Source organism: Lasioglossum baleicum, chromosome 13 (assembly GCF_051020765.1).
Source record: "Lasioglossum baleicum chromosome 13, iyLasBale1, whole genome shotgun sequence".
In the NCBI taxonomy this organism is placed as follows: domain Eukaryota; kingdom Metazoa; phylum Arthropoda; class Insecta; order Hymenoptera; family Halictidae; genus Lasioglossum; species Lasioglossum baleicum.
This window is the reverse complement of record NC_134941.1, coordinates 12,500,696-12,528,669: the sequence shown is the minus strand read 5'-3', so window position 1 is coordinate 12,528,669 and position 27,974 is coordinate 12,500,696. Positions and strand designations below refer to the sequence as shown.

The 27,974-nt window shown below is 47.0% G+C and overlaps 1 protein-coding gene across 1 annotated transcript; it reads right to left on the bottom strand.

The window, feature by feature from the left end:
- Positions 1 to 168: 168 nt before the first annotated feature.
- Positions 169 to 27,150, bottom strand: LOC143214930 (uncharacterized). Its single transcript, XM_076436518.1, has 8 exons — positions 26,806 to 27,150; positions 13,567 to 13,613; positions 9,858 to 9,982; positions 7,797 to 8,024; positions 3,558 to 4,222; positions 3,281 to 3,480; positions 2,992 to 3,160; positions 169 to 2,466 (listed from the first exon to the last, which is right to left on the bottom strand). Exons 2-8 carry the CDS (start codon positions 13,601 to 13,603, stop codon positions 906 to 908), a joined length of 2,985 nt encoding a protein of 994 aa, XP_076292633.1. The 5' UTR covers positions 13,604 to 13,613; positions 26,806 to 27,150; the 3' UTR covers positions 169 to 905.
- Positions 27,151 to 27,974: the final 824 nt, after the last annotated feature.

Here is a 27,974-nt window from a genome sequence, read left to right as displayed (position 1 = left end):
GCGTGCGTCGATTAGGTTGGAGGGAAAGTTCTGTCGTATTTTAAAGAAAACATTTTAATGAATGTATAAAAATATATGTTTAATATAATTAATTATTTCAAGTACGGCAGAACTTTCCTTCCAGCCTAATACAAGCTAGATTGACAAGAGGAGAAGAAAGAATCGACGTATTTAGTCAGTTTTTAATATCGTACGTCACATGTTGATATAATTTACAAGACATTCCGTGTATATACTCGAGAACGCTTACTCGCTACTAATATCGAAAGAGAGAAAATCGAGACGACGAATGTGCTTTCGTTGAAAACCGTGTACACGTGTTCTTGCATGTTAATAATTTAACGCGAGATTACAATCTCATAAAATTACGCGGCGGTAATCGTGCGAATATTTACAAGCTCGGCCGAAAGTAGAAATAATTGGGATCGTTTAGGCGTGACAACACAGATTGCGAAGAAGCGCCGCCGAGAAGAAAAAGAAAGAACGAATTCGACTAACTTCTAGAGACAGTTCTCGGCTGTTTGATCATCTCGAATCTCGAAGAAGAAGAAGAAGAAGACGCGGAGAGCACGATTAGGCATCGCATTTTTATATCGATCGTGTTGCTATGCTCGATGCTTGTCAACATCACGGCGATTATTTGATTACTTTATTATATTCTTTTTCTACCGAAGATCCGGAGCAACGAAGCGATCCGTTGTCCCGGAGCCTCGCATTGAAAGACATCGAGAGAAAGACCGACCGAGGACTCTCGCCGATTTCGCTCGTACCTGAAGAGAATCGATCATATCAACCGTTACCCTCAAGAACGAGCGAACGAGAGACGCTTTCTAGTGTTCCAAGGTCGACTCGATTTCGCGGTTACAGCTCGGTAGCTTTTTAGCGTTAAACGACGTTGAACCCTTTCAGTAACCGGTGTAATCGTGCCACGGTCCTCTTTGCGGTCTGTACTGAGCACTGCTGAGCTGAATGGTCTCGGCGGGTCTGTAGTAGACGGTCCTCAGCCTGTCGTTGCTGGAGACAGAGGGCAGAAATTGAGGACTGGCAACGAAAGGCTTCTGCTGCGGCTGCGACTGTTGCTGATTCACGGGTCTCGAGACCTTGTAGTTGTTCTCGGAGGGCTGGAGGACCGTGTCCCTTCCCAGCTGTTGCCTGTGAAGAGGCAGAACGAACCCGCTCGGCAAGTTGGCTTCCTGATTCAACGTGGGAGTCAGAGCGTCGTTCAGGGTGACATCGTACTCGCTCTCTGGGATGTCCTGCAGCCGATGGGTCACCTCGTTAATTCTCTGCTTGAACCTCAAGTTCCCTGGCCCGGTCGGATGTTCCTGAGTCTCCTCGTTCTTCACCGTAGGACCATAAACATTAGGATTCTCGTTCACTCTCCCCTTAGTTCGAGAGGGTGCGCTACCCTCGCTATTTTGGGCGGTGGAATAGTCCTCGGCGGGCCATTTAGGCAGTCCCTCCTCGTAACTCTGTCGACGTGGCTCTTCGTGCTTCTCTTCCTCTCTCTGTCTGTCACCTGGTCTGCGAACAGCGGGTCTGACGATAGAAGAGTCGTACTCTTCCGGCCTATGATCGCGTTGACTATCCTGATTGTTCAGGACCGCCTTGTACGCGTCGTAAGTCTCCTTCTCCTCCTGCCGCGGTTTCGATTGTTGAGTATGCTCTGGGGGACGATCCTGGGTCTCCTCGTGCGCGTAATAACTCGTCGGCCTATCAGTCACTCTTTCTTCCTCTCGTCTAGGCGTGGTTGCCTTCGACCCAACCGGTGACAAGCCTCTAGGGTTCGAGTTTCCGCCTCTGGACGGCAAGAACGGTCGCTTCACTATGCGAACCGGGGTCCTCGGTGAAGGAGCCGGTGGATCTTCGGGTTCATCGTAGTACTCTTGCGAGTACTCGTCCGCTAGAGGTTGGTATTGGCTTTGGTCTCGCCTGTCCTCTTGCTCCCTCTCCTGATAGTCGTGCTGAGCTCTACGAGGTTCATCGTCGTCTAACGGCGCTCGAGTCGTTGTACCCGGTCTCTGAGATCTTTCAGGAGGTCTTTCTAAAGGTCTCTCTGACCTGTCCGACTCCTTGGCGTCCGATTCTACTTTGTGGACCAGTTGTTCCGGCAGACAGGTGGTGGTAGTCGCAACAGTGGTTGGTCTCTCGTAACCGTTGCCCCTTCTAGGTGGAGCGTCCGTGGGATCCTGTAGATCCTTCGATCTCGAGCCTGTTCTAGGACGATCCTCTCGATCCCTGTCCGTGGGTCGCGCGGAGTACGGTCTCTCCTGCTTCTCGGTTTCCTGCGTTCGTCCTCTGTCGCGATCCACGGGCCTGTCCGTTGCTCGATCCTTCCCACGATCCAGGGATCGGTCTCTGCCGCGGTCAGCTCCTCGATCCCTGTCTCGATCGTAGTAGCGATCTCTCGAGCGATCGGAGTGCTTCCATGGCCGCAGGTCCTCCTCCTCGTCCCGGTAACGCGGTCTGAAACCACCAATCCTTTAATGGTTCTACCAAGGATCAAGGTGCTTCGTTCTGTATGGGTATCGACAATGGTACAGTGTGATTACGTTCTTGTATCGTTGTTAGGAGCGTGTGTTAGGGCACGTTCACGACGGGGAGCTGAACGATCGTACCGACGATAACGACGTAGGAATCATTCTATTGTTTTATAGTGGACGTGTCGGGGCAATGATTGCTAAATGACCAGGGACGCAAGCGTCGAGAATTCAACGTTACTTCCGCGTTGTTATTATCGCTGATTTTATCATTGACTCCGAAGCTTACTGTTGATGCAGACAAATTAATAAAGGAACAAAACTGGGACTATAAATGCAACAAGTTAACTTTCATCGCCGTGGCGATAGACAGTTTGTCGAGTTTTATTGCAGTCGCAACGTGAACGTGCCTAACGTGAGTGCGGCGATATCTGTCGTCATGATATCGTATAATCTGATTAATCACGACAGAATATAATTGTATCTGTGTTGTGTACGTACGTCACCCTACCTGAAGGGTCGATCTCTGTCCCTGGCCCTCATGTCGTAGAAATCTCTGTCCCTATCTCGATATGGCGGATATGGCGGTCTCCTTCTTAGCGGTCTTCTCATCGGTCTGATGTCATCTTCGTATTCGTACTCGTCCTCGGCGTCTATCGGTCGTCTCCAGGGCTTCTCGGCTTTAAATCGAGTGGTACAACGTGAACAATCATCCAATCAAACATCGCACAAATATTTTTAAATTGTCGATACTTTAAACTATGTCGAACGAGACGAGGCACTAAAGAAAGACAAAGTACCTGTCGATGGGACGGTAGTAGCTTTGTAAGCGTATTTGTCTTGCTCAGACAGCGGCACGGGTCTCCTGATCTTGGGAGGAGCTCTAGGCCTGGCATAAACCGAAGCTGCAGGCGCAGCAGGCTTCACCAGTCCGTCGGCGCTTGCAACGGACGCTGCAGAAGTCGACGCAGCCTCTTTATCATCGTATTCGTCCCTGTATCTGTTAACAAATCACCTTGAGTACAAGATCGATCAAAAACTAAAGTATTTATCAAGAAGAGTTCTCTATCAAACCACCTTTTGTCGGAATAGCGACGATCCTCAGTCCGTCGATCCTCCAGCTCGATGTCATCGACTTCCCTGGACCTTGATCCTTGATCAGGGTCCCTCGGCCTGACCCTGGCATCTTCATCGAGAGGATCTCTCGTTCTGCTCGAGTCTCTCCTATTGTTCCTGCTCGGGTATCTGTCCCTGGCACTGATATCTCGATCTCGATCGTCTCTGACGACCCCGTCTCTAGTTCTAGGCGCATCCCTGTCCCTGAAGTCACGATCCCGATCCCGGAACTCTCGATCTCGGTTCCTCACGTATTTTCCGTCGTCGTAGTCGTCGTAATCGTCTCTACTGTAACCCCTCGGCCGACTGTAATCGTCGTCGTACTCGTCGTAGTATTCGTAAACCGGTCGCCTTCTTTGTGGTCTTCTTCTCCTGGGAGGATCTCTGTCTCTAGAGGAGGGACGTGCGGCAGGAGTCACAGGAGCTGGCGTCGTCGTTGTCGTCGACGTGGACGTCGTGGACGTCGTCGCGGCTTTGTACAGGGCGTCGTTCCTGTGCCAGTAGTTCTTCGAGTTCGGGCAGTCCACCTCCGAGACGAAGTGGCAGATGAACGTCTTCTGGTCGAAGGCGGTGAAGTTCGCGCAGAGGAAGTCGTAGCGCGTGCCGTACAGGCAGTGATGGTACACCTTGAAGAGAAAAGTACAGTGTCAGTGCTTATTGGAGATTTTTGAATAAGCTTACGATCACAAAAATCCTATGGAATCATTCTAGGTCGGAAGAAATGTGTCATTTTCGAGTTAAAATAGCGCCGATTGCCGAGGGTTGAAAAGAGGAAGTGAAAATTGGGGAACACGGCGTCTAGCTGGAAGACTGGGCCAGCTGCAGCGACAGTGTTAACACACTTTTCACAGACGCTGCTAGACAGTGGTCGCAGCTTTCACACCGAGAATACGTGCGCGCAGGTAATTGCTTCGAGGCGCACGAGTGTGCATCGCGCAATGTGGAGTGCACGAGTGACTTGTCTCTGTAAGGAGATCCGCGATTGTCCGACACGTATCGCCACGCCGGATTATCTTCAGGAATCATCTGGAATCATTCAGAGCACGTCCTCGCTCGGCGCTCGGTTTCGTTTCTCGAAAACGAGCTCCTCGACGAATCAATCGCAACGATGCGCTCCAATCGAGACCCGCATCCTTCTTCCTTCTAATTGCCTCGGTTTTTTCCCTCCTCGTCAATCCATTTATTCACTCTCCTTAACGGGATAACCTCCTTTTTTATACAAATACTCGAGCACAGTTTTTCGAAGCAGTCGAAGGGAAACTAATTAATAATTATCTAATCTGTCTACCCTGTCTATCGCACGCTTCACTATTTCTTTTTCCTTTCTTTCCTCGAACGCAACAGGAGTTTAAGAGTCTCGGTAAATAGAAATCTCTCCGCGTCACTCGGAGGAAGCAATAGAAATTAGTGTGATTAGCAAATCGCCGAGTTAGATAATCCAGCGACAATATCGCCGAGTGCCTGGTAGATGTTTGAAGAGAATGCATAACTATTTCTGCGTAGATCTTCATCTTTTCAGGAACTTCTCCACGTATTTACTTTCGTGCAGACATTTTTCTTTTTGCCAAGCAAATCAAGTAATTTGCTCATCGGTGCGCGACTCCAATTCTGTGGAAAGTCGTCTTCCGGATTACAGGGAGCAGTCGGTTGCGCATTTGCATAGCGAGAATGCACTCTGCTCAAAACGACTCGGAACTCTGGTCGGTAAGCATCTCGGCGTGGCCTGGTCGCTCGAGCGATTTCGCGATGACGGATCGCGTTGCCCAACGAGCGCGCCGCCTCGTTAAATGTCAAAACCCAGGCTTTTGCTGCAACGAGATCGCCCAGTTTCAAGATCCCTCCTTGAAAACCGAGAGATCGTTAGAGAACAGAGTCTATCGGAACGTGTTTGTTGAAGTCGCGCGGAACTGGATCTTTTTCGATCGGTATCCGGTTAGCTCGGAGGGGAAGGAAGCGAGAACTGTGAACATTTGCATGACAATGGACCGTTCGCTTGGTAGCCCGGGCAAAACAATCGATAAGGAACGACGGAAAAGGGGTACGCCGTGCAATCGCTTTCACAATCGCGGGATCGAGGAGCGCGAATCTCGGAACGGTCAGGGACGGGAAGCGTATCGGACCGCGAAGCTCCTCTTCGCGTCGTTCCGCGGCTTCTTGAACCGTCGACAGACTCCTTTGTCCGCTGGCTAAGCTGCGGTTATGGTAGCCGCGACTTTTGACCGCATCATGGTCGCTGCATTCGGTCCGATGCGATTTGAATGCGTCCAAATCGTTCCCGCGATGATCGCTTCAAATACTTGCATTATTCTACACGTCAATCCTCGCTGCCAATTCACTTCTCGTACATTGGCTGACGTAGTTTCTCTATTGAACAATATAAGGGGATCCGGCACAGCCATATCGGTTGACGTTCCAATTACATCTTCGTCGGTTACTTGATCATTCCGTGATGGTTACTTCATCATCAAAGTCTCCTGGATCGGATCCCAGTATTCCGACACGGTGATTACGCGACTGCGGATTTTATGAAATATGAAAAGGTGAGAATATTAGACGATTTCAGAAACGTGATCTATATTGCATGTGTTAAGTTTCGAGGAACTATTTGAGAAAAGCTCGATTGAAAATCGCAGAACCACTTTGAACTAGCGACGATCGTGCATACATCTTGGTGATCGAGGATCGACGGTTTCTCGCGCGGACTACGCCTCCGCCGCGATCTAGCTGCCAAGTGAAACGATCCGCCGGCGTAGAGCGTTGCAGTTTTTTGCATCCGCATCTTGCTCGAGGACTCGCTTTCGTTCACGGTTTTCCGAAGTCACGGGGCATCGCGGTAGAAATCTGAAAGGCCGTCGCACGTTTCGTCTGCTATACGATATCGCGATTGGGATCGCGAATCGCAAATGGCCGGCTGGAAGGGAGGCGCGCCGACGTCACGGATCGTTGACATCCGTTCATTACGCGAGTGGACGACACACCTTGTCAGAAAATCTTTCTCCGGCGCTCGTCCAGATGACACTGACTTTCCTTTTCACTAGAGCGGTCACGATACCCGCTTTTACTCCCGGCCTGCGATCGAGCTGGACGAAGAAGTTCTTCGGGATCTCTATTCCTGTCCACTTCGAAATTCGTTCTCTCGTTTTCTGTCAATCTTCATTGCAACTCTCGAACGGTGTCGCGTATCAACCCTCATCTGTCACTCGTGACAATTTGACACAGTTCTCCCGAAAGAAGTTGCACTGTTCTGTTATTTGCAGGTGAAGTCACGGAACTTCGTGACTTTTATTTTGAAACACGTCAATTTGAATAAAATGATCACTGTGTCAATTCGACACCGACGGACGAGGGTTAAGCAAATGCGAGAGTGGGATTCACCGTGGTGGGCGAGAAGATGTGAGAACCGTTACGATATAGATCATGATCCAGCGTACCTTATTACTTCGAGTCAAAAAAGGCTCGTTCCCGATCGCAGCGTGGAACCCGTCTAACCCAGAAGAACTGCTTTCCCACACAGATTCGCGCGTCCTTCGTCCCGCGATTTTCAACGCGACTCACGCCACAGATTTTCGTTTCGAGGTCTTCGGGACAGCGAGCGAATAATCTTTGCTCAATTACGAAGGCGGCCCCCATGCCGAATAATAAAACAGAAAGATGGAGGGCGAACCGCTGGCTGCAGTAGATCCTTGAATTTCTGGGATCAGGACTCGAGCCGAAGGTCTTAAAACCGGGGCTGAAGTGAGCAAAGACATGAATTTCGATGTCTTTGTTCTTGGCAATGTTTGTGCGACCATCAGCTGGATAGTCCATTCGAATCGGAATCTAACGACCAATATTGTTGGTCTTTGCTGAGCGTTAGAGGTTTAATTACACTTTCTCGAATCATTTACCGGGCGCTCGAACTTTATTATTTACGGAAGTAATTACTCCGTTTAAGTGGAATCTGACCATGAAATTTTATCGAGACAGGACATTTTTAAGTACTGTAATTGAAAGAGATATCTGAGTTGCCGGCTGAAGGTTTATTCACCCATGTGGCCGAGCCGCTTCAAATTTTTTGCGTCCGGCGAAAGGAGAGACAAATCATCGTAATAAGTCGATGACAGATTTTCCGTTTGCGTCGCTAATAATAGCCTATTCTTCGGTGTGGAGTATCGGTGTCGCGTCGTCTGGTGCAATTACGCAGTGCGGCGCGTCTCTCACCTGACATTTGTGAGGAACGCTGGCGTAGAATCCGTCGTGCAGTCCGTCGCATTTGAAGTCGATGTCCTCGGGTATGCTGTTGTAGAACGGGTAATCGCTGAGATTGTAGCCGTTCAGTTCGCGGGGCAGATTAGGGTCCCAGATATAGTCTATCTGAGGGATGCCGGTGAGAACGTGGCCGGTGGTCGCGTTCGCCTCGGTGGTCGCCGACGTGGTGGTCGTGGTCGGCTGCAACAAATTAAAGGAATCGTTCCATCACGGGTTTAATCGTTCTGCTATGTACTCGGTACCACAATGCAGCTCTCTAGAAACTAAGCTAGGCCAATAAGAAGACGTTGATTTCCACGAGATATCCAGAAATTATAGAAATAGGCAGTAGAGCTGTTACTTTCCTTCGAAGATTTTGAAGCTTCGATTCCTGAAACTTCGAAGGTGATGAGTAGGCTGCGGATCTTTATGCAAGTTAAAAATTTCTTACCTGAATTGCAACAAACTGGAGCGAAATAGAACTTTATTTTCTTTTCTATTACAGTAAGAAGCATAACTGATTGAACACACTTTAAATCAGAATAACTTTTTCATGAATGGACCAAATGATTTCAATTTCTCTATAAGGCTGGAAGAATTAGTTTAGTAAATGACGTTTAAAAAATATTTTGAATGAATTTGGTCGGAATTGCGAATAAAATAGTAAAGATTGATTTTTACTATTGTCCAGTATAGTCAAAATTGACTTTTACTATCGTCTTTTACAATTCCGACCAAATGCATTTTTTCAAAATATTTTTTAGACGTCATTTACTAAACTAATTCTTCTGGCCTTACAGAGAAATTGAAGTCGTTTGGTCCATTCATAAAAAAGTTATTCGGATTTAAAGTGTGTTGAATCAGTTATGCTCGTTAGTAGGTTGAAAATAATATAATAGAGTGCTTAAATTTTCGTAATATTTTTGCTATTTTAAATTACACCTACTCATTTTACTCATAACTGCATAAAATCCGCAGTCTAATGATGAGAATCGAAGTTTCGAGGCCTCGAATTAAAATTTTGTTGTATTTTTATATTCTGTGAAAATCCTGTCAAATTTTTTATTCATATATCACGACCAGACCGCGGATTTTATGCATTTATGACAAAAAATGGGTACGTACAATCTAAAACAGTGGCGGTATTAAAAAGATTTAAGGCCGCCAGTGTACTAGTTTCACCTTAATAAGATAATTAAAAGAAGAATGAAATTGTTATCTGGCTCCTGTGTCTTGCAATCAATGCAAATATTTTTTATTTTGACACAACATGAACTCGCAAGTTACAACTTCATACGACTCGAAGCCATCGAAACTCCGCACACTTCGAAGTTCCCTTCGCTCCTTCGAATCATCGAGGAGTCGATTCTTCGGAAAAGCAACAGACCTAGAAGTTATCCGCATCGCGAGCGTGACTTCGATGAGCCGCTGGCGCTCTTTGATGATGTCACGTTCCCTGACGAAGGTGAACCTGTCTAGCTCGTCACCGAGACGATGGGATTAGCTGCGAGTTAATTGATTTCGCGTCACCGTGGTCCAATTATAGAACCGCGTCGGCCAGATTGAAAGACATTCCAGAAAGAAAGAAAATAACCGAAGATAATTGTATGCTGTGTTTTAAGTTCTCCCGTCAGCTACTCGAAGATGCACCTGGCCAGCAGAAATAGATGCGTCGGGTGTCGTGACTGCAGTCGGCACGATTTGCATCATCGGAAGATAAACGATCTGCCTGGTCTATTCCGGTACACGTAAATAATGCAATCGATGATGTTAACCGTGATGCTATCGCTCCTAACTATCTACCAGCGAAGCAATCGAGTATACGCGAACAGTTGGAGCAGCGTTCTTCAAACTATAATTCACTGTCCAACGAAACATGGACACTCCGAGGAAGTTGAGACTTCGCTGCGGTGTTGTGCAAATAGTTTAATTCGACGGTACGTCCAATCCTTTCTCTCGAGTGACACAGGTTCTACAATTTTAATAGCTGGGCAGCTATTAGTTTTATTTGAATAGTAAGTCTAGAGGATTTACCTCGTCATCTTCGTTCTCGTTCGCAGTGCTCTCCTCGGTGGTGGTTGTGGTGGAGGTAGTCGCGATCTTGAATTTCGGCCTGGTCCCCTTGAGCGCAGCCGAAACTACATTGGCCAGAACGAGTCCTGGAATTCGGAGGAATGATCAGCGAAACCGGTCGCGAACGTGGATCGAGGTTCACACTGTTGATCCCATCGATCCATCCGTTTCGGTGGACGCGTTCCCTACCAGTCGGTTAAAGGCAACGGGACAGGTTCGTATTCGTTTAAATACTGGAACGGGATGCAGCGAAGCTCGTCGCCTCGAAAGACAATCAAACAGCGGTACACGCGTCCGCGAGATCTTGCGTAAATCGCGAAGAAGCGTCGCCGTTGCGAAAGAACCGCGGCGGAGAAGAGTTGTGTGTCGCAATTTTTCGCGTGGCGTTGGTGAACGCGTTCGTTCATTCGGTTGGGTAATTGTTTTCAAGCGGATCAAGGCTGTCGATCGATCATTTCTCTCCCTCCGGAGGCTTTCGTTGATCTATGCGCCAGGTTGATTCGCGATCGCGCGCGCGCGATCCTATTATAATACCTACCCGCGAACCATTATCGTCTGCTCCGCTCGGCTGGTGTTCATTACCGCAGAATCTTTGCCCGCGAGCTCAGCCTAATTAATCCGAACCGGTTCAAGGTCGACGGATCGACAGGAATGGATCGAACCAGACGGAACAACCTGTCGTCCGCCGGGAAAGAACGAAATACTTTCGCCGCACCCAGCTTTCTAGGGAACACTGGTCCGCGGGGTGAAATGTCTCGGGCTCTTAATTAATTTGGCGCATCTGCGGGAAAAACCGGTACCGATAAACCAGCCCGCGAATAGGTCCCATGGCGCCCCGCGACGGTTATTAATTTTCCCCGTCTTATTTTCATGGGAAACATGGGCGATATAAGCGAGAAATCATTTAGAACGTAAAGAAATCGCTTCGAGCGGGAAGGGCTGACTTTTTGTTTTTATTAGGAAATTTTTATTATAAGGAGAATGAAAAGAAAATAGATCGTTAGAAATCCTGCGAAAGAGTTAACTTTTTGGCAAAGAATGGTGGTTGCCGAAATTGGTTATGGTGTCCAAGTGGGCGTCTGAAAAACACGGCTGGTAACGGGATCGGCAACGAGCGGCATCGGCCGCGTTGCATAAAAAGGAATTATGGGAACGCGCTCGCATTCCGTTTGTGGGAAACGCTCGCGTGGGCACGCCCCGGCTACGGGAAACGTAACGGCGAAACGGATTTTCGTGACGAAACACATGGCGTCGTGGTTATAAACAAATCATTGCCTCACCTCGATCCCGTATCGCCGCTCGACGATTGTCTACGATCCGATTTTCCCACTCGAATGGGAATGTCTTGACATTTTCGATAAAAAGGGCGTGACGACATTGCTACCCGGATTGCGGCGATGGGCGTCGTCGGTTCCGATTACCGATTCTGGAGCTCGAAGCACGACTCCATTGTTGTTATACTCGTTAGACTTAAAAGTCTTCTGCATTGATTGTGGGAAGCAGCAATACGATAAAAACTAATCATCGTAATTAATAATCAGAAACAACGATGCGTGCAATGAATTTTTCGTAACGCCTTCAGTAAATTACAGTACAAACAGCACCCCTGTGACTGGAGCGAACACACGGCTAATGATCGCAGATACCGACGCAGATTTATAGCGCATGCTCGGAGAACCACGGCAAGACAACAATTAAAAGATTTATCCCGAGACAATGTGTGCAACGAATCTGCATATAAGTTTGCAGATATCGAGTGGTAGAAAGTACAGTACCCGGCGCGATGCAGAACGGAAAAGAATCCGCGGGATTTGCATATGTATCGGTGGAGCGATCGTTTATCTCGCGCCAGAGGAGCTTTTACGAGCGCCAAACAAATGGAAGGAGAGCGATTGTAATTTATCGCGTGCTAGGGGCGAGGATCGGTTCAAAGGACTGCACGAACAGTTGGCCCTGGAGCATAGACTCTCGGGATAGGGATCACGAAGGTCAGGATCGTTCGGGAGTAGCTCGCGGCGTGGTAGACGGAGATTTTTGTGGTCCCCGGGAGGCGGTGGTCGTGGCAGCTACCGATTCTTTCAGCGAGTCGCTTTCAAACGAGTTTTCGAAGGCCTCGACTGTCTCTGCGCGAGCGGTATAGTGCTCGACGCAGTCGTCGAACGGGTGAAAATGTCAGAATCCGCTTTAAATGTTAACACCGGGTTACGTGGCTCAAAGCGTTCCGCTGGACATGGTTGTTGCGCGATCGGGCCAGCTGTCCGAACGAGTTTGACCGTCCCGCGGTCGGGTTTCTCGCCCGAAAAGCCAGCAATAAGCCGATTCAACAATCTTTCCGCGGGACGTCCAATTTTTCGTATCCGTGATAGTTGAACACACAGGGAATCGTGAAAGTTACGAGATTTAATGAGACGCCTTTCATTCTTAACCACTTTCTGATACGTCATTCGCTTATTAGTGATTTTTACGTGTTTTCAGAGAATCCTGCAAATTCTTGCATTATACTAGCGACAAAAAAATGGAGGTCGCTCTGACCTTTTTAGATATTAAAATATATTCTTCATTTTATAATTGGCAGACCTTTATGCATTTATATGAAGAAATTGATTGGGTGAAATATAAAACTGCAATATATATATATATATAGATTAGAAGAATTTAAGAACACTATAACGTTGTGTTTAATGTAACAAAGTCATCAAGGGATGAAAACAATAAATTTTTATTCCCTGCATCGATTGGAGGAAGAAGTAGTTAAATAAAAATTCATTCCACCCCTTAATAGTCTTTTTACGTTGAAAACAACATGACAATATATTCTCAGCTATTTTATATTTCTCATAAATGCATAAAAATCCGCAGTCTAACCAAAACGTCGAAGCTGACACGAATACCGTGCGTCCCGGACAGTTTGTTTTCCCGATCGAGGGATTCGGAACCGTCTCCCTCAGGACAAAGGAACCCGGCCTCGTTGGTATTCCCGACGCCAACGTCTCTTCTTTCGTGGAATCTTCGTCGTAAAAGCTGTTTCGCGCGTCACGCGTCCCGGTCGTGCATCCTGCATACGAAACGCAGGATCTGGCGCGCCTCGTCGGTGCAGCCTGAGGCCCGAAACCGATTGGTGTGAACGAACCTTGAGCGAGCCGATGCAAAACTCGAGTGGAAGGAATGGGTGGAAGGTCGACCTGTCTTCGCCATTCCTTTCCGGATATGGAAAGTCCAAAAATACAAGGGACTGTTTATCGAGACGGCGCCGGTCCGCTTCGAGCAGGACTTTTACTCGCGTAGAAAGCCGCCCGAGGACTCCAAGTCGATCGCGTTATCGACAAAGTCCTCGGACCACGAACCGAACCCATTACCGGCGATCCCCGGTAATTTCCTCGGGATTTATCCTCCGAACGAAACACACGGCACGTTTTGGACCTTTTAACCGGGGCAATGAGTTTACTCTCGAAGGTAAAGTTTCTTCTTTATCCGGCGAATAATTTACTGAATTTATAGTTCTCGTGTTTACATTGCTGTAAACCTTACTTTACGTCTTGGTGAACATAAAAGCGCATCGTATGCAACGTATGCAGGAGCCATAAATCGCCAGGAAGATGCAATAGCGAGTAGGTAAACGATTCGTATGCCTGCCGAGGCTGGTCCACAAGGTAGCTAAGTTGCAACTTACCGTACAGAGCGAGCAGAAGCCACCTTTTCTCCCGCATGTTGGTGCAACTGCAACAGACAAACGAGAAAGCCTTTCAATCTGATATTTTCCGATCTGTATTCCGGGTGGGGTTCGGTTTGTCAATAACGAAATTTGCGCAAATCGTTGCGTATCTAGGTGCCGCGATATTGAGTTGTGCCGAGCATAATCGAGACACGTAGTTCCAGCCGTCGTAGACCGTGCAGCCACTCGAGCATATGGGAACGAATAGGAACTTTCTCTGTGCTGTCACCACTGCTAACCATATAATGCAAGGATAATGTGGGTGTTATATAAATGCACGATCACGTAATACCGGGTGTGACTTTGTCGTCACCGGCAGTCGCTTCTATTAATTATTAAAACCAACTACAGAGACTTCGCTGTTCGCTGTGCATAATACAGCGATCCTTCTTGGTGATCATTATCGAAAGAAGAAGAAATCCATCGGGTGCCGCAATCCGTCCTTGCGCGAGCAAACAGAGTATCGTGTCGGGCAAACATTTCGTCCGCTCGTGTTCCGATGAACCTACCCGACGGCCTTCGGTGTTCGATCTCTCGTGATCCTCGACGAAAGAGAATCTGGTGAAAGCGACCTTGCGGCCTCACGATTTTGACTACGACAGCTAGAGATTTCTTCGAGCCTCCCAGCGCAAGCCGAGTGCCCGAGGCCCAGTTCACAGCTTCGATACTAGCGAGGAGAAAACCTCGATCTCTTATTAGTGATTGCTAGGATCCTTATGCGTTTGTACAATAGCAAAATTGAACGCGTGAGATTCAAAATTGTTGAAAAATTTGAAGAATTCTAGATGTCGCATTCATTAAGGGAACTTCTCGCAATCGATGCAGACAATTTTTATCTTGCATGAAGATCCGCAGTCTAATGATAACTTTAACACTACTGTCGAGACTGTGTCTCTAGAACTTCACACCAAGTCCCAAAGACTTCGACCACCCGACAATAACAATTTAAGACAGCGTCTGGACCATTTCTACAGCTCCCGCTATTCTTTACCACCTCCGCCACGATTTTCACATCCCTTAAAACACATCTTTCCATTCTAGTCTTCAGTCTTCAGCCAGTTCTCGCATGAGCCATAAAATTGTACAGTCGTTCTGCTTAAAACGAGATATGTCGAGATCACCGATCTTTTCCATCTACAACAGCCTCAACAAAAACGTTTCCTCAGAAATATTTACGATGAAGTATCTTTCAAAATCTAACATTGTTTTAGTCTGAAAATTCACCCTCCAGGCCGACGTTCCCGCGTGAAAAATGTAGACCACTCGATCGCTTTCGACGGCGCGGCATATTTTCGCATTAATTAAGTGGTCTATCGCGCTCCACTTCGCAGACGGCTCGTTATCGTTCGCGTAAAAGCGGCAGGAAAAGAGGGCCGCTGGAGATGGAAAATCTCCGCGCGGTTACACAAGTTTCGTTTTGTTGCTTTCTTCCGTCGGTGTCGCGGATGAGAACCGAGAAGAGCCGCTGGGAAATTCTGTCGGATCTCCGTATCCGGAAATCGCAGGCGGTCGGCATTCCGGCGGCGAAATATGTGCGATCCTCTGCGCGTTCGACTGCGAAATAAATGGCTGCGATTCGAGCGTACCGTTTCCTTCGGTTCGATTCCTCTCCGGGATTTTATCGAGCAGCGAGAGCTCGCGGCGTCGTTTCCTTACGATCGTGAATTACACCGCGCGGAATGAATAGCTACGAAGCGGGTTGTACCGTTTCCTTAAATTTAATTCCCCGGTTCGAGAGGATTCCCGGTTTAAGGCTCGTGGAACGAGACACTCGCTACGTTACCTTACGGTAAATTACGTTACGTTACGACACACGTAACGGTCATCCCGCGGCCGCTAAAGGTCACCGGAAACAACGACGGCTGGCACGACCAGTTGCACGCGTCGAATCGACTCGACTCCTCTGGTGTCATCGTCGTCATCGACACGATTTTCTCGGCCACCGTTTTCCCTCTTTCCACGAACTGCAAGCTTCCATACAGATTCACGAGAAAAACCGAGAGTCGATCTCTCGATACGGAATTCTTTTGTGTCGATATCGAATTCGGATCGGGGAAATTGTCTCGGCCGCATTGCTTCCCCTTGTTTTTCTGCTGCGAGACTGGCCGCCGCGATTTTTCAGATCGACAATGCACGGAGGCGTGGTTGCAAAACCCGATAGCCTTCAAAAGCAGAACAGGCCGCCGCTCGGCAGGCTTTCATTTCCTTATGTTTGCCGCTCGAACGCCAGGCGACGTTCCATTATCCGGAAAATCGTTGCGATGAGTCCTGCAGAATAATTACTAGTTTCAATTCCAATTTTCTTTCACTTTCGTTAACGCTCTGCGTCAAAATAGACTCGAGCACCGGCGCACAGTGGGTTATCAAATCATTTCAACGAAAAAATCATTTCATTAGTTTTCTTTTCACAAAAATATTTTAGCAGAAAATCTACGCGAAAAAGATCTATCCGTACATGATATCAAATAAACCACAATTTCCTTGTAATTCTGCAAGTTTAACACAGGTTTTCAAAGTGAAAGAACTTGAATTCTTTAAAAATCATCGTTCTATCTCATTTTAATCGAAAGTTCTTTGATTCCGACACAAAATTCATGGGTTCACCCTACTGCGCGGCGTCGTGGAGTCAAACAGAATTGCACGGGAACAAAGAAGTGGCATTTTTCACGATTTCTATACTAAATCACGCGTGATTACGGCCGGATCATTGACGCAAGAGGTTTTGTCTTCCACGTTCGGCGTCTCGTGTTTTCCACGGGAAACATAATTAGTTCGAACGAGGGCGTGAGAATCGGATGCGTGTTGCCGTTATTGCAGTTCGGTGCGCGAGTGCGGAAAGAGCGAAGAAATGGAGCGTACACCGGAAAAGCGAATCCGTGCGTCGACAGTAGAATCGGCCGACTGAAGTCAGCCGTCCGCTTATCAATAAGCGACACCGGCGTACAGTGGATTCCGATCGTCTCGATCGGACATTCCATCGAAACGTTTTTCCCAGCGAGGCCATTTACTTTCTCGCGGGAGTAGAATTTCCCGAGGCCAATCCCGTGGATTCAGATGATCGTTAGGTAACCTTATTGGCATCGTTTCGATCCCGGCTACGTTCGAACGGCAAATCGACGCTGTTTCCGCGACACGCAACGAATCGCGCGAGGTCAAGGCACTGGACAATTAATGCTCCGTTCTGGAATGCTAATGTCGGGCGATAACTCCGCATTACTTAAGGCGAACGCGATCTGCATCCGGAAAATTGCTGAACTTCACCGTTGCATTTTCTTTAAGGTACTCGAAGAAAAAGATGAGGAAAAGAGGCGCCAGTAAACATTGTTTGTATTCGATAAGATAAATTGTAAGAAGCTCAACTGGTTCAATTCGATGTGCACAATATAGAAAAGATTACATAGAATAAAAATGATGTGGGTTGAAATAAATCTCTTGATTTTGAAACTAAAATAACCAGTGTCTTCAGTGCTGTATCAGGACCCGTCATAAAACATTTCATAAATCTTACATTCTTAGATCCTGAGAAGAGCTATTTTTCCTGGTACAGTGGTCTTTTATTACAACGTGTTAGTTTAACTTGTCGCGCTGTTGTTGTCTTTGTGCGTCAAATCTTGTAATCCAATTTTAAACCTCTTCCCATAGTCCAATCTTGCTGAAATTTTGTATACACATTTGCTGCCGATGTCAATAAAAGTAGAAAATAAAATATATAAAAAAACCTTTTTAAAAGCCACGCTTGTATTAACATGCACTAAAAAAGGAGAAAATAATTTTTACCCTGGCCCTCCATAAAATACCGAATCCAGTTAAATGATTAATAATAATATTCCCCAAAATTTTGAGCAATTAGTTCAAATTTCTTCTGTTATAAAATTAGTGTCGGAATAGGTAGAAAAATTTAATATTTTAAATGAAATCATGGGATTAGTGGCTATAAAAATAAAAGCGTGGAGAGCCCACAAAGATTACGTCGAAAATTAATAAATTATTAAATTTTTCTATCTGTTACGACACACATTTTATAACAAAAGAAATCTTGAACTAATTGCTTAAAATTTTGGAGAAAAGTTAGTGCATTTTAACATAATCATGGTTTTTCAAGTTTTTTAAAATATATATTTAAAAGATAAAGTGTACCTCCAGCGTTCGGAATTGAATAAACTTTGATCGAACCGTATGGAGAAACGTGTATTGCAAGAATCGGGGACAAAAGGATTGAGTTGAGTTACGGGTGTCGGTAATAATGAAACAGTCGGCGTATCGTGTTCGCCGTAGCACGGATTACGGCGTCGCGGATAGAAAGTGTCTCATCCGAGCAATCGCCTTGCTAATGTAGAATTCGTGCAGCCGTTGATCGTCGTTAGGGGAACGTCAGCATTCGGCTCGCAGACTGCACAGTAGATCGAGACGTATCTGGTCAGACGTAGCGCGATTCACTCCCGCGTGTATCGGCACATTGAGACACACGCGACTTCGTAAAACCAGGTGATATTTCATCGATATTACGTAAACCGTGATGGTCTCTTGATATTGTATTAGCAAAAGCATGTACGCCGGTGCGCACGTAGGTGCTATTTACATAACCAATCCGCCCGTGTACTTTCTACACGGTGTTTTATTCAAAACAAAATTAATTGAAGGCAGTAGTTTTGTAACACGGCTGATCTATAGTTAGGAGCACTTCATTTCGTTGCACATCGACTGCGGGCTACGTAACAACAATCGGCGAATGCATTCTTCGGAGTCTAACTATTTGCACTCGCAAACATTTCTTCTGCCCTAGAATATTTTCATTGCGTGCATATGAAACTGGTAGAATACCTCGTGCAGTACTGAAATGGTCATAATGTGAACAGTATTTTGAATAATGGTATTGCAATTGTTCCTGTTTCGAATTAAACGCCCGAATTTACGTTTTGAATTTATTTCAGAAGAGTTACACGATGTACATTTCAATTGTCTGAAACCCGTGACATTCTCCGGATGTTTGTCCTCGGCCAGGCCTGGCGTCTGCTGCCGCCGTGACACTAGATTATTAATAAAACAGGTTCAAAGCATTAGCATAGTGTTTACAGTGACCGGCAGCGAGTCCGTTCGAAAGGCCGGGGTGACGTTACGCCGCGAATGCGGTTTTCCTTTGCGTCGTCGGCGTTTTGCGTCGTTTAACAGAGGGAATCGCCACTTTGTATGTAGAAAGTGTTCGATTGTGCAGGCGAACGTGCCCGGCCGGTTCGTTCGTAGAATATGGAACAAGCGCGACCGTATTGCGATCGATTTTGCTCAGGTGTTCGACCGGTCTGTCGTAACCCGTCGAAATTGAAGCACGGCGGGATAGATCGCCGATCGTTGTACCGATTTCAAGCAGTTTCCCCTGAAAAAAACCAGACCTTGAGTCCTCGGGAAAGGTGAGTCCTGTCCGCCTTCGAGACATGAAAATCGAGCATCGTTGCGGGGAAGGTGCGCCTTAATGCTCGCTGGCTTTTCGTGTCAAGGCGCCGGAATCGACCGGATCGGACACAGCTCGCAAACTAGCGATCTCAACGCGCGAGGAATCGTCCATTTTGCTCGTCAACTTTTCCTAAACAGCCTCATCAATTCCAATAAGAGTCGAACAACTGATTCCGGAATAATTTCTTCACCGAAAACGGCGACGATTATCTTTCACCAGGTTCAGGAATCCGTTTCTTTTCAATTCGGGGCCACCGGTGACTCGGCACAGCTGCATCTGTTGCATTACGCGCGAAAATTGCAGTTTCCGTTCATCCTGGATTCATTTGAACTCGCTTTGATCGTGTAGTGAAAAAGCCGCGAATTGTTTCGCCACAAACAATCGCAGATCGTACCAAAACACATGTAACATTCTCGAAAGAAGACATTTTCCAGGCATGTTTACCAACACAACAACAACAAAATGGCGTGAATCGGACTAATACAACCCGCGAAATTACAAAATACCCGTTGCTTTTTGAACTCGCCCCGTATATTCCAAGAAAGATTAAAGCAGTATCTGCTACGACCAGTTCCGACTTTCCAGGTTCGCTTTCATTGATTAAATTGCCAGATCTCGCGGGAACCTTTTCTACTCGACACTCGTCGCGTTAGCATTTTGAAACCGGTGATTTATCGGAGTTTTACGGACACGATGATTTCTCGCTCGGGTCGCGAACTGAAATGCACGCTTCCAGGACCGAGCATCGGCCACGATCATTCTCCGTGGTTCGGTAAGAGCGATCTGTCTTACGTAATCGGTTGTCCATTGATCGGTAATCGTTCCCGGAGCGGTAGAACGCGATCATCGCGCCGTGGATTTCTAAATTTGCGGGTCTTCCGGTCCGGTTCGGTTCGTTCAACCAGGAATCCAGCAGAGAACACGGTCTAATTGAAAAGCGCCGAATTTTTGCGATGCCGATCGTGGCGACGCTCGTACCGTGTAATGGTGGTGTTCGTGTTCGAGAACCGGCTTCGGGAATAAATGATTTCACTCTCCGGCGGCGAATAAAATTTATTCGACCGTAAAGCGGCGTTCGCGTCGTTTTGTCGGCACATTGTGCAAACTGGCAACGTTACGGCTCCTGGACGGGAGGGGTCCAGCAAGTTTCGACGGATCCTGTCTTGTTCAGCGCCGATTTTACGAGTTTTCACGCTGGGAACGTCATCCCGGCATTTCTGCCGCTAATTACGCTTATAATAAGCCGGTCTTATGTCTTCGCGGCGAGCTCGGGTTCGCGAAACACCAGAAAACCCGAAGTTTACGAACGCGCATAATTTTTTACGATTTAAAGACCAACCGATCGAGGCTCCGCAAATTCTTTCGCATTTTTAATTGCAAGCATAATTGTCTTGATACGAGCGTCTGCGAATCCTTCGTTTCGTTTTCTCAATCATCTTTCTGCAATTTTGAACATTTTCGAAAAATGCTGGTATATAAAATACGACAGAATTTAGTACGATTTTCATTTATCTCAGATCTACAAAGGCTACTAGCACGGAAAGTAAGATTTTATTTGATTCGAGTTTCTTAAAATTTGTCTAGCAATAAAACGAAACTACTTTCCCGGCGACCTAATCATTTCCCATGACTAGACTGCGGATCTTTATGCATTTATAGCAAAATTGAGTAGATGAAATTGAAAACTGTAGGAAATTTTTAAAATTGAAGATGGCAATATATGATTTCTCATCTATCAAAATTATTGAGGGAAGAAATAACATTCTGTTTGGTTTCTATTCCTTGCAATCGATACAGACAATTTTTATTTTGCATAAAGATCCGCAGTCTATTCACGGTAATAATTCGTCCACGAGTTCAGGCAATAAAAATAATATTTCAACCGAAATTCTCACCAGCCACAAACAGGAATTTCGCAACCGGTGATTCCCAAATAGCAGACCAGTCATCCCAGCGGGAAAACCCCCATACAAATAAGAAACTTCTTCCCTGAGAGGAACAGAGAGAAAGGCGTAGAGTCTCCCCCGTATAATTAGCGCAATTAATGTGTCGTGAAGTCTAGCTCTTTCTCCGAGGTGTAGGAGCAACAATCGTTCCTCGAGAGAGCATAACGAGGCTGATGCTGAATCGTACAAGAGATATTTCGCCGGCGCTTCCTGTCGCCTTAGAAATTACAGCCGCGTCCGTAGATTGCACGGAGTATCGGGACAACACGGTTCATCGGCGTCGAGCGATTACCGAACAGCCGAAGGGGTATTGCCTGTGGGTGAAAATCTTCGTTGTCGATCGTTTTCTCCGCCACCGAATTCTTTCTCTCTCGCCTGTCCTCGGCGCAATTATCTCCGAGATGATTGCGATACGTCCGAGCGATTGCGCGTATTACTTGAATTGCGCAACCGTGCCTTCGTCTTGCAGATTCAGCTGGTGGCCGCTCAAAAATATCTTTTGCACCTTGCTGATTTCTTATGGAACATCCGATGAAACAGTTCGCTTATTAATTTGCGTCCTTGTCGATCCGGTTATCTCCGAGTGGACTGCAAAGACTTTATGCAAAATTAAAATCGTCTGCGTCTCTCGCACCGCACAGAAGTCACATTTAGGAAAATTGCTGTATTCTTTACAACTCGATAAAATTATTGAGACAGAGTTAGCGTTTTCAGTCCCGCACCATTAATTTAATCCCGCGGGTCTAAGGTTTTAAATTTGCGGGATTTGGACAGACAGGAAATAGAGGTCTACGTGTCTTGCAGCTAATTTCTTGCGCAGAGGTCCTCCTCAATCTGATAATAGGCAGAATGTGGCTGGTGTCATCGAAAGCGGACAATCGCGCAATATTCACGCGTGTCTCGTAGAGCAGCCTGACACACTTCGAGCCCCGTTTCGAAAGCGATGCTCAAATTTCGCTTTATCCTAAGGCGTCCACGGAATAATCCGCTCTTTCTCCGTGTTCTTCCACTATTTATTTCCCGGAAGCCTATCGTTCACAGCTAATTCCTCGTAGCAGTTTCAAATATATTTGGGGAATGTTGTCCCGAGGACCCGTGACATCGAGCCAGTAATACCAGAATCGACCAGCGACGTAATTTAAGAGAAGAAGAGTTTCGACATAGCGTTGTCCGACTCATCGCGACAAGAATCTATAGAGAGGCGATAAATTTTCAACCCGGCGAACGTTGACGAGGTTCATGATATTCCCCTTCGATTTCAGACTCTTTAAAAGGACTACCTGCGTGGCTTCGCCGACCTCCAACACCACCGTACAAAGCGGAACCCTTCGATTACCGCACTCTTAAGTGGAAATGCCGTGAAACTGCGGCGGGATCTAACGTTATTAGCGTGTCTTCTTTGGTCGGCAATTATTCGATGTAAACACGGTGCCTGGCAATATGCAAGCAGGGTGCAGCAAGATGTTTTAAAACCTGACCCAGAAACTCTGGTACACCGCAGTTCAAACTAAGACTGCTGATGAGGCGTGCGAGCCACGTAAATGGAATAACAACGCTTCGTTGTGCTAAAGTACACTATAATTTACATTAACTGCTCGGGAGGCCAGAGTGTAATTCAATCCACAAAATACTGTGCTGGAGCTGCGTTTCATTTTCTTGATTGAGTGTGTTCTCTGCAAGACAGGGTTCATTAGAGCTCTTACTGCTTCATTCTTGCTTCAATGCGTCCTTTACAGGGTATCAACCCTGTCCGGACACACTTTTAACAGCCCCGTGTAGGTGGCAATCTTCTACTTCGATGCTGAAAGTTAACATTTATAGGAGAGTAGTGAAGATATGAAAATATAAGGACTCTAGTGAACCCTGTCTTGTAAAGGGCACATTAAGGCAAGAATGAAAAAGCAAGAATTCTATTTAACCCTGTCTTGTAAAGAACACATTACAGCAAGAATGAAAAAGCAAGAATTTTAATGCATCCTGTCTTTTAAAGAACACAATAAGCAAGAACTCTAATGAACCCTGTCTTGTAAAGAACACATTGAAGCAAGAATGAAAGAGTAAGAATTCTAATGATAGAGTTTATGTGACTTTTCTCTATTTGTATATATTAGGTTGCTCAACTAAGTTCGCGACCTCCACATTTTCTCAAACAAAGCCACTTATATATATTTTTTAAGCACGAGTATTTAATATCAAATTAATCGCAAAATTCAGAGCTTCCCAATGATATAAAGTTCAAAAGGAATGGTCACTGAATGAGGTTGTAACGATACAATAAAAGAATTACGAAACAAAAGGTCGTGAATTTAGTTGCCAACCTAATACATTCTAAAATGCATGAACTTCTTGTTCGGAAAGTAATTTCGCTTCCACTCGTTATTAATTAACCTTGTTTCACATCGCAAAATTGTGGTACATCTTATTCTCTAATCCTCGCTACCCAGTACATTATCCGGGATTCTGCTAGTGTGATTCACGGATTGAACTTGATGGCGTACCGGCGGCTAGCGTTAACCTTTCGATAGCTGCGAGTAGGATGAATTCGAACGCGACGAGCGAACATGTGACGAAACTCGTCTTCGCCATCCAATTACACGTCCGTCAAAGAGCGTGTGCGGCCATTACGCGCAATTATCCGTCGGTCGCGCGTCGCCGTTTATTCACTCGATCGGAATCCAGCCTCAGAGGCAGAAATTCGCTCGGTTTTCGCAGCGAATCGCGATCGTCCATTAAGCCTATTCCGGCGGCGCGATTACGGCGAAGTCGCTCGTTTATTTTTCCGGCGGCGTAGAGCGGGAGAAAGCAGAGCAAGCGTTCGCGAGCGAGCAAGCGGGTAAGCGAACGAGCGCGTTCTCGTGTCGTAACGCTGCCTGTTATACTGTTATATTGTTTATCGAAACGGATTTGACAAAATCGCCATAGACGCGCGAATGTCCGCTATTCCTTCAGGAAACGTTCGCTGTTATTCACTTACAATTTCGTGGAGATTGCTCAGTATCTCCCAAACAGACCATACGTTTATCTTTCTTGATCGATTTTCTCCTTCCTCAATTTATTTCCCATTTATTTTCGAACGTTGATCTCTACACGCTACTTAGAGCCAATTGTGCAAACGATATTTGCGGTACTCGCGAATCATTTCTCTCTCGTAGATTGATTCAATATGTTGCGGTTTTTTCGTAATTTTAAATTGTAACTCTACAGGATATAGCGCTAACATTTAATTCCGTTTAACCAGTACACTCGCACGGTCGCGCTCTAATAATTCTGAAGAATGGACGCAATTAACCCACGTGTTGTTCGAACATTCTTGAGGCAAGCGTGTACAACAAATAAAGCAGCGCGAGAGTTGGGAATGATATAATTCGGGACATGCGGATTAAAAACGAAGTAAAGTGATAAACAAATCGTTTTCCAACCAATGAATACGTGCAGATTTTTATGCATTTATGAAGAAATTTCTATTTTGCGCCAAGATCCGCAGTCCAGCGATCACAAATTGCATTCTTTCGATGATTTCGTGGTCCTGGAGTAATTAGGCCGACTAGGCGTGTCCAACGGGCAGCGGGGGCAAATAAATTCACTTTCAAGCCTGTGTACATACAATCGGCCGCGGAATCCGTCGATCGAAAGTGAACGTGGACGCGTTAGAATGCGATAAGGAGGAAGGAGAGAACGAAAGGGACAGACGGAGAGAAAAAGAGAAAGAGAGAGAGAGAGAAAATGCGTGTGTGAGTGGCGTTGGTCACACTGTCGAGGTTACGGAAAACGCAAGGGATCGATCGTCAAACTGGTCTGTCTCTCGTTCCGTTGATTTCCATAGATCGAGGACAAAAATCATGGCACTACACAATTAATTAGAAGATGTCAGGGTTTGTTTATTGCTACAACTCTACTGGAAACGAGTCTACCACTAGGCTGTGTCTTTTTTAATTGGAAAAGAACTTCGATCATATGCTTCAACAGGATCGATTATCGGCTTCATTACTCTCGCTTCTCCCTGCTCGTTCCGCAAGTGTTGTAACGCGGGAAACGGGTGATTCGACAATGGAACGATCGGCGGGAAGCATAAATCGCGTTTACGGCTTGTTCCGAACGATCGAGTGCGTGAGAACGGGATCGGGATTGCGTGTGTATCTCGGCGATGATCTCGCAGGATGCGCCCGTCGAGGATTTCATTTCCTCGTGCGTCTATCGTTCCGTACGACTGTTGGGTCAACGGGAACACGGCCGGGAAAAAATTGTTCGCTGTTTTCCTGGTAGAGTGTGGCTCCGTTGCGTGCGCCGCGCCGGGCTGGTCCCTCGACACGTGCAACACCCGTTTCCTAAAACGAAACTCTCGACCGCGGCGCTCTTGCTCGTTAGCGATTCGATCCCCGAATAGAAATTCGCGATTCGTCGAGCCTAGGCTACGTTCCTCGACTCTCTTCCAGCGATCGCGCGAAAACGCGAGCGCGAGCTTGTGCCTTGCGGTGCAAACCTACCTACCACCGATATTTTTTTCCTTTCACCTTATTAAATATCGCCGGGCACACGCCGGGCGTAGGAGTCGCGCTCCTTTACTTTTCTTCTCTCTCTCCCTCTTCCTCTCTCTCTCTCTCTTTCTCTCTCTCGCGTTGAGGAAAAGGAACGAGTGGAAAGTTGGGCGGCCGGCGAATTCGTGGATAGAACCAGTTCGCTTTCGTTGTCATCCGGAGGTGTAAAAACGTCCGGAGGATGCGACAGTCGGGAGCGAAAGTCCTGACGCTTTTATCTCGAGAGCCACTCGACGATCCTCTCGCGCGATCCCCTTGCTCTCCCACGGGTCGTTCGGTCTTCGAAAAAAAATCGAGTTTTCGACGTTTCACAAGCGCTCGATCTAGCGCGTTCGAGCCCGCGAGTGAAACAGCGTCGCGAAACCGGGAGAAAAGCGTTGTCGACGGCTGGCAACAGAGAGCGGTCGCGGTCTCCGCTGTTTTCTCTTCTTACGAAAATTTCGCGCGTCTAAATACCAGAGCGTTGCGTTACGCTTCCAATCTGCTCTTTTTTCGACTATATCGGGCGGAGCGGGGCCGTGGCTAGGACTAGACGAGGCGAGGCGAGACGGTTTCACTACTAGCCGCGAGGCGTACGGGTTTCCAAGCTCTCGGCTCACGTGGTGGAGGGACTGTCGCAAGAAAACGCTGACATTCCGCCCGCGGTATGGATAGATGGAAGCCGTGCGCCGCTTCTTCTCCGTCAGACGCGAAACACTGTGATTACCGGCGCGTTTAGGTAATCCAAATTTCATTCGGACTCGGCCTGAGCTACGCTGTCTGCCCGGCCGCCGACTTTCGCCGCGGCACCGTCACGCGCCAGACCTAGGGCAATCGACACGATCGAGATCGCCGATCTATACACACTGGTTTCCACCAGCCAACGGTTTCTGCCGAAAAATCCTCCCGATCTTCGTTAACCTCCCCGAAAAGCACCGACTTGTCTCTCGATTCGAAACGATCTAGATTTACACACTCCTGTATCAATAAGACAGCAGTTGAAGTTCGCAAGAACTTCGATCCGGTAGTAAAAGTTAATTAAACCAACGTACAGATGAAACGATCGAGATCTACACACTCCTGTTTCGATAGGACAGCAGTTTCTGGCGAAAAATTGTTCTCGATCTCCGCGAGAATGTCTATCGAGCAGTGGAAGCTAATTAAACCAAGATATGGATGAAACGACAGCAGTCTCTGGCGAAAAATTGCTCTCGCTCCTGGCGAGAACGTCTACCGGGACGAGGGAGATGATAACAACGTTCGGACGTTAGGATAGAAAATTACAGACCTGTCTCTCGGCTCCGTTGATTGTCTCTTCTTTTAATCCCTCATGAAAGCACCGTCCTCACATCGAGGCGCACTGGAAATACAATTTTCTCACACTGGTACACCGCGGGCGGATTGCTCTCTCGTTGCAGGCGATCTCGATCGGTAAACACTGTGAATCGGCGACTGGAACTGGTGGCGATCGAACAGGGGTTGATTTCACGGAACGTCTCTTCGTAATCGGGATTTTTCGTGAGGTACCACCGCGCAAGACCGCGTCCGGTCCGGCAACAAGACTGCGCGATGGAAGTGGAAAAGCCAGCAGCAGGAGCGTTGTGCTCCGGCCAGCGTCGTCTGGTCGAGCTTTCTACGACCGAGGATAAGGTCGAGGAGGGGGTCCGGAGGCCCACGGGCGTAGAACACAGGCCCCGCATTGGCGTAGACCATCTCGAAGACCTGGCCCAACCGAGGGAAGGGAAAGGCGAGCTGAACCGAGAGCGGCACCTGCGTCGCCACCTGATCGAGTCGCGATCGAGCCGCTCGAATCAAATCCACTGTCCTACGAGGCCTTTCAAACTTGACTCGCTCGCAAACAGCTAGAAGGCCATTTTCCATCGTACCCTGGTGTCCTTACTTTTACCAGGACTTTTCCAAACACCCTTGCACCGTTTCACGGATGGACGCGCCGCGATACAGCCAAAAAGCACTCGTGCAATTACACAAGAACGAATTTGCGCCCGTAATTATGAAAGCGGTCTAAGTCGCATACTTCTTGTTTCGAGATATTTAATGGAGAAGGATATCAACACTAAATGAATTCCATATAATGTTGAAATAACAAGCGCTGGCTAACGATTCATTTTTGACAATATCGTAAAAATTACATGGAATTAATTTAGTTTAAAATCATTTTAAATTCCTTTTTTAAAACTTTCGCTTGGACCACTTTAATACGGAAGTCGGGGGATCCTTCTAGAAAATCGTCCAATGAGTTACAACTCAAAGAATCGCAAGATTTCGTGGAACAGAATGAGCTCAGAACGAGGCAGAGGATCTCGCGCAGGAACCAGGACGGATCGCAAGGGTGGATCCAGATCGAAAGGTCTCGCGGCGCCTTCAGGGGGATTCTTGATTCCCGGGTTTTTCTTTCGACCGAGCCCATCGAATTCTCCGGGGTCGTTGAAAGTTTTC

Excerpts from the sequence above, each read along its gene's own strand:
- LOC143214930 (XM_076436518.1), bottom strand. The coding sequence starts at position 13,603 with ATGCGGGAGAAAAGGTGGCTTCTGCTCGCTCTGTACG. Across the intron at positions 4,223-7,796 it reads GCGTTCCTCACAAATGTCAG|GTGTACCATCACTGCCTGTA; the intron begins GTGAGAGACGCG and ends TTTCTCTTCAAG. Across the intron at positions 3,161-3,280 it reads TACTACCGTCCCATCGACAG|CCGAGAAGCCCTGGAGACGA; the intron begins GTACTTTGTCTT and ends CTCGATTTAAAG.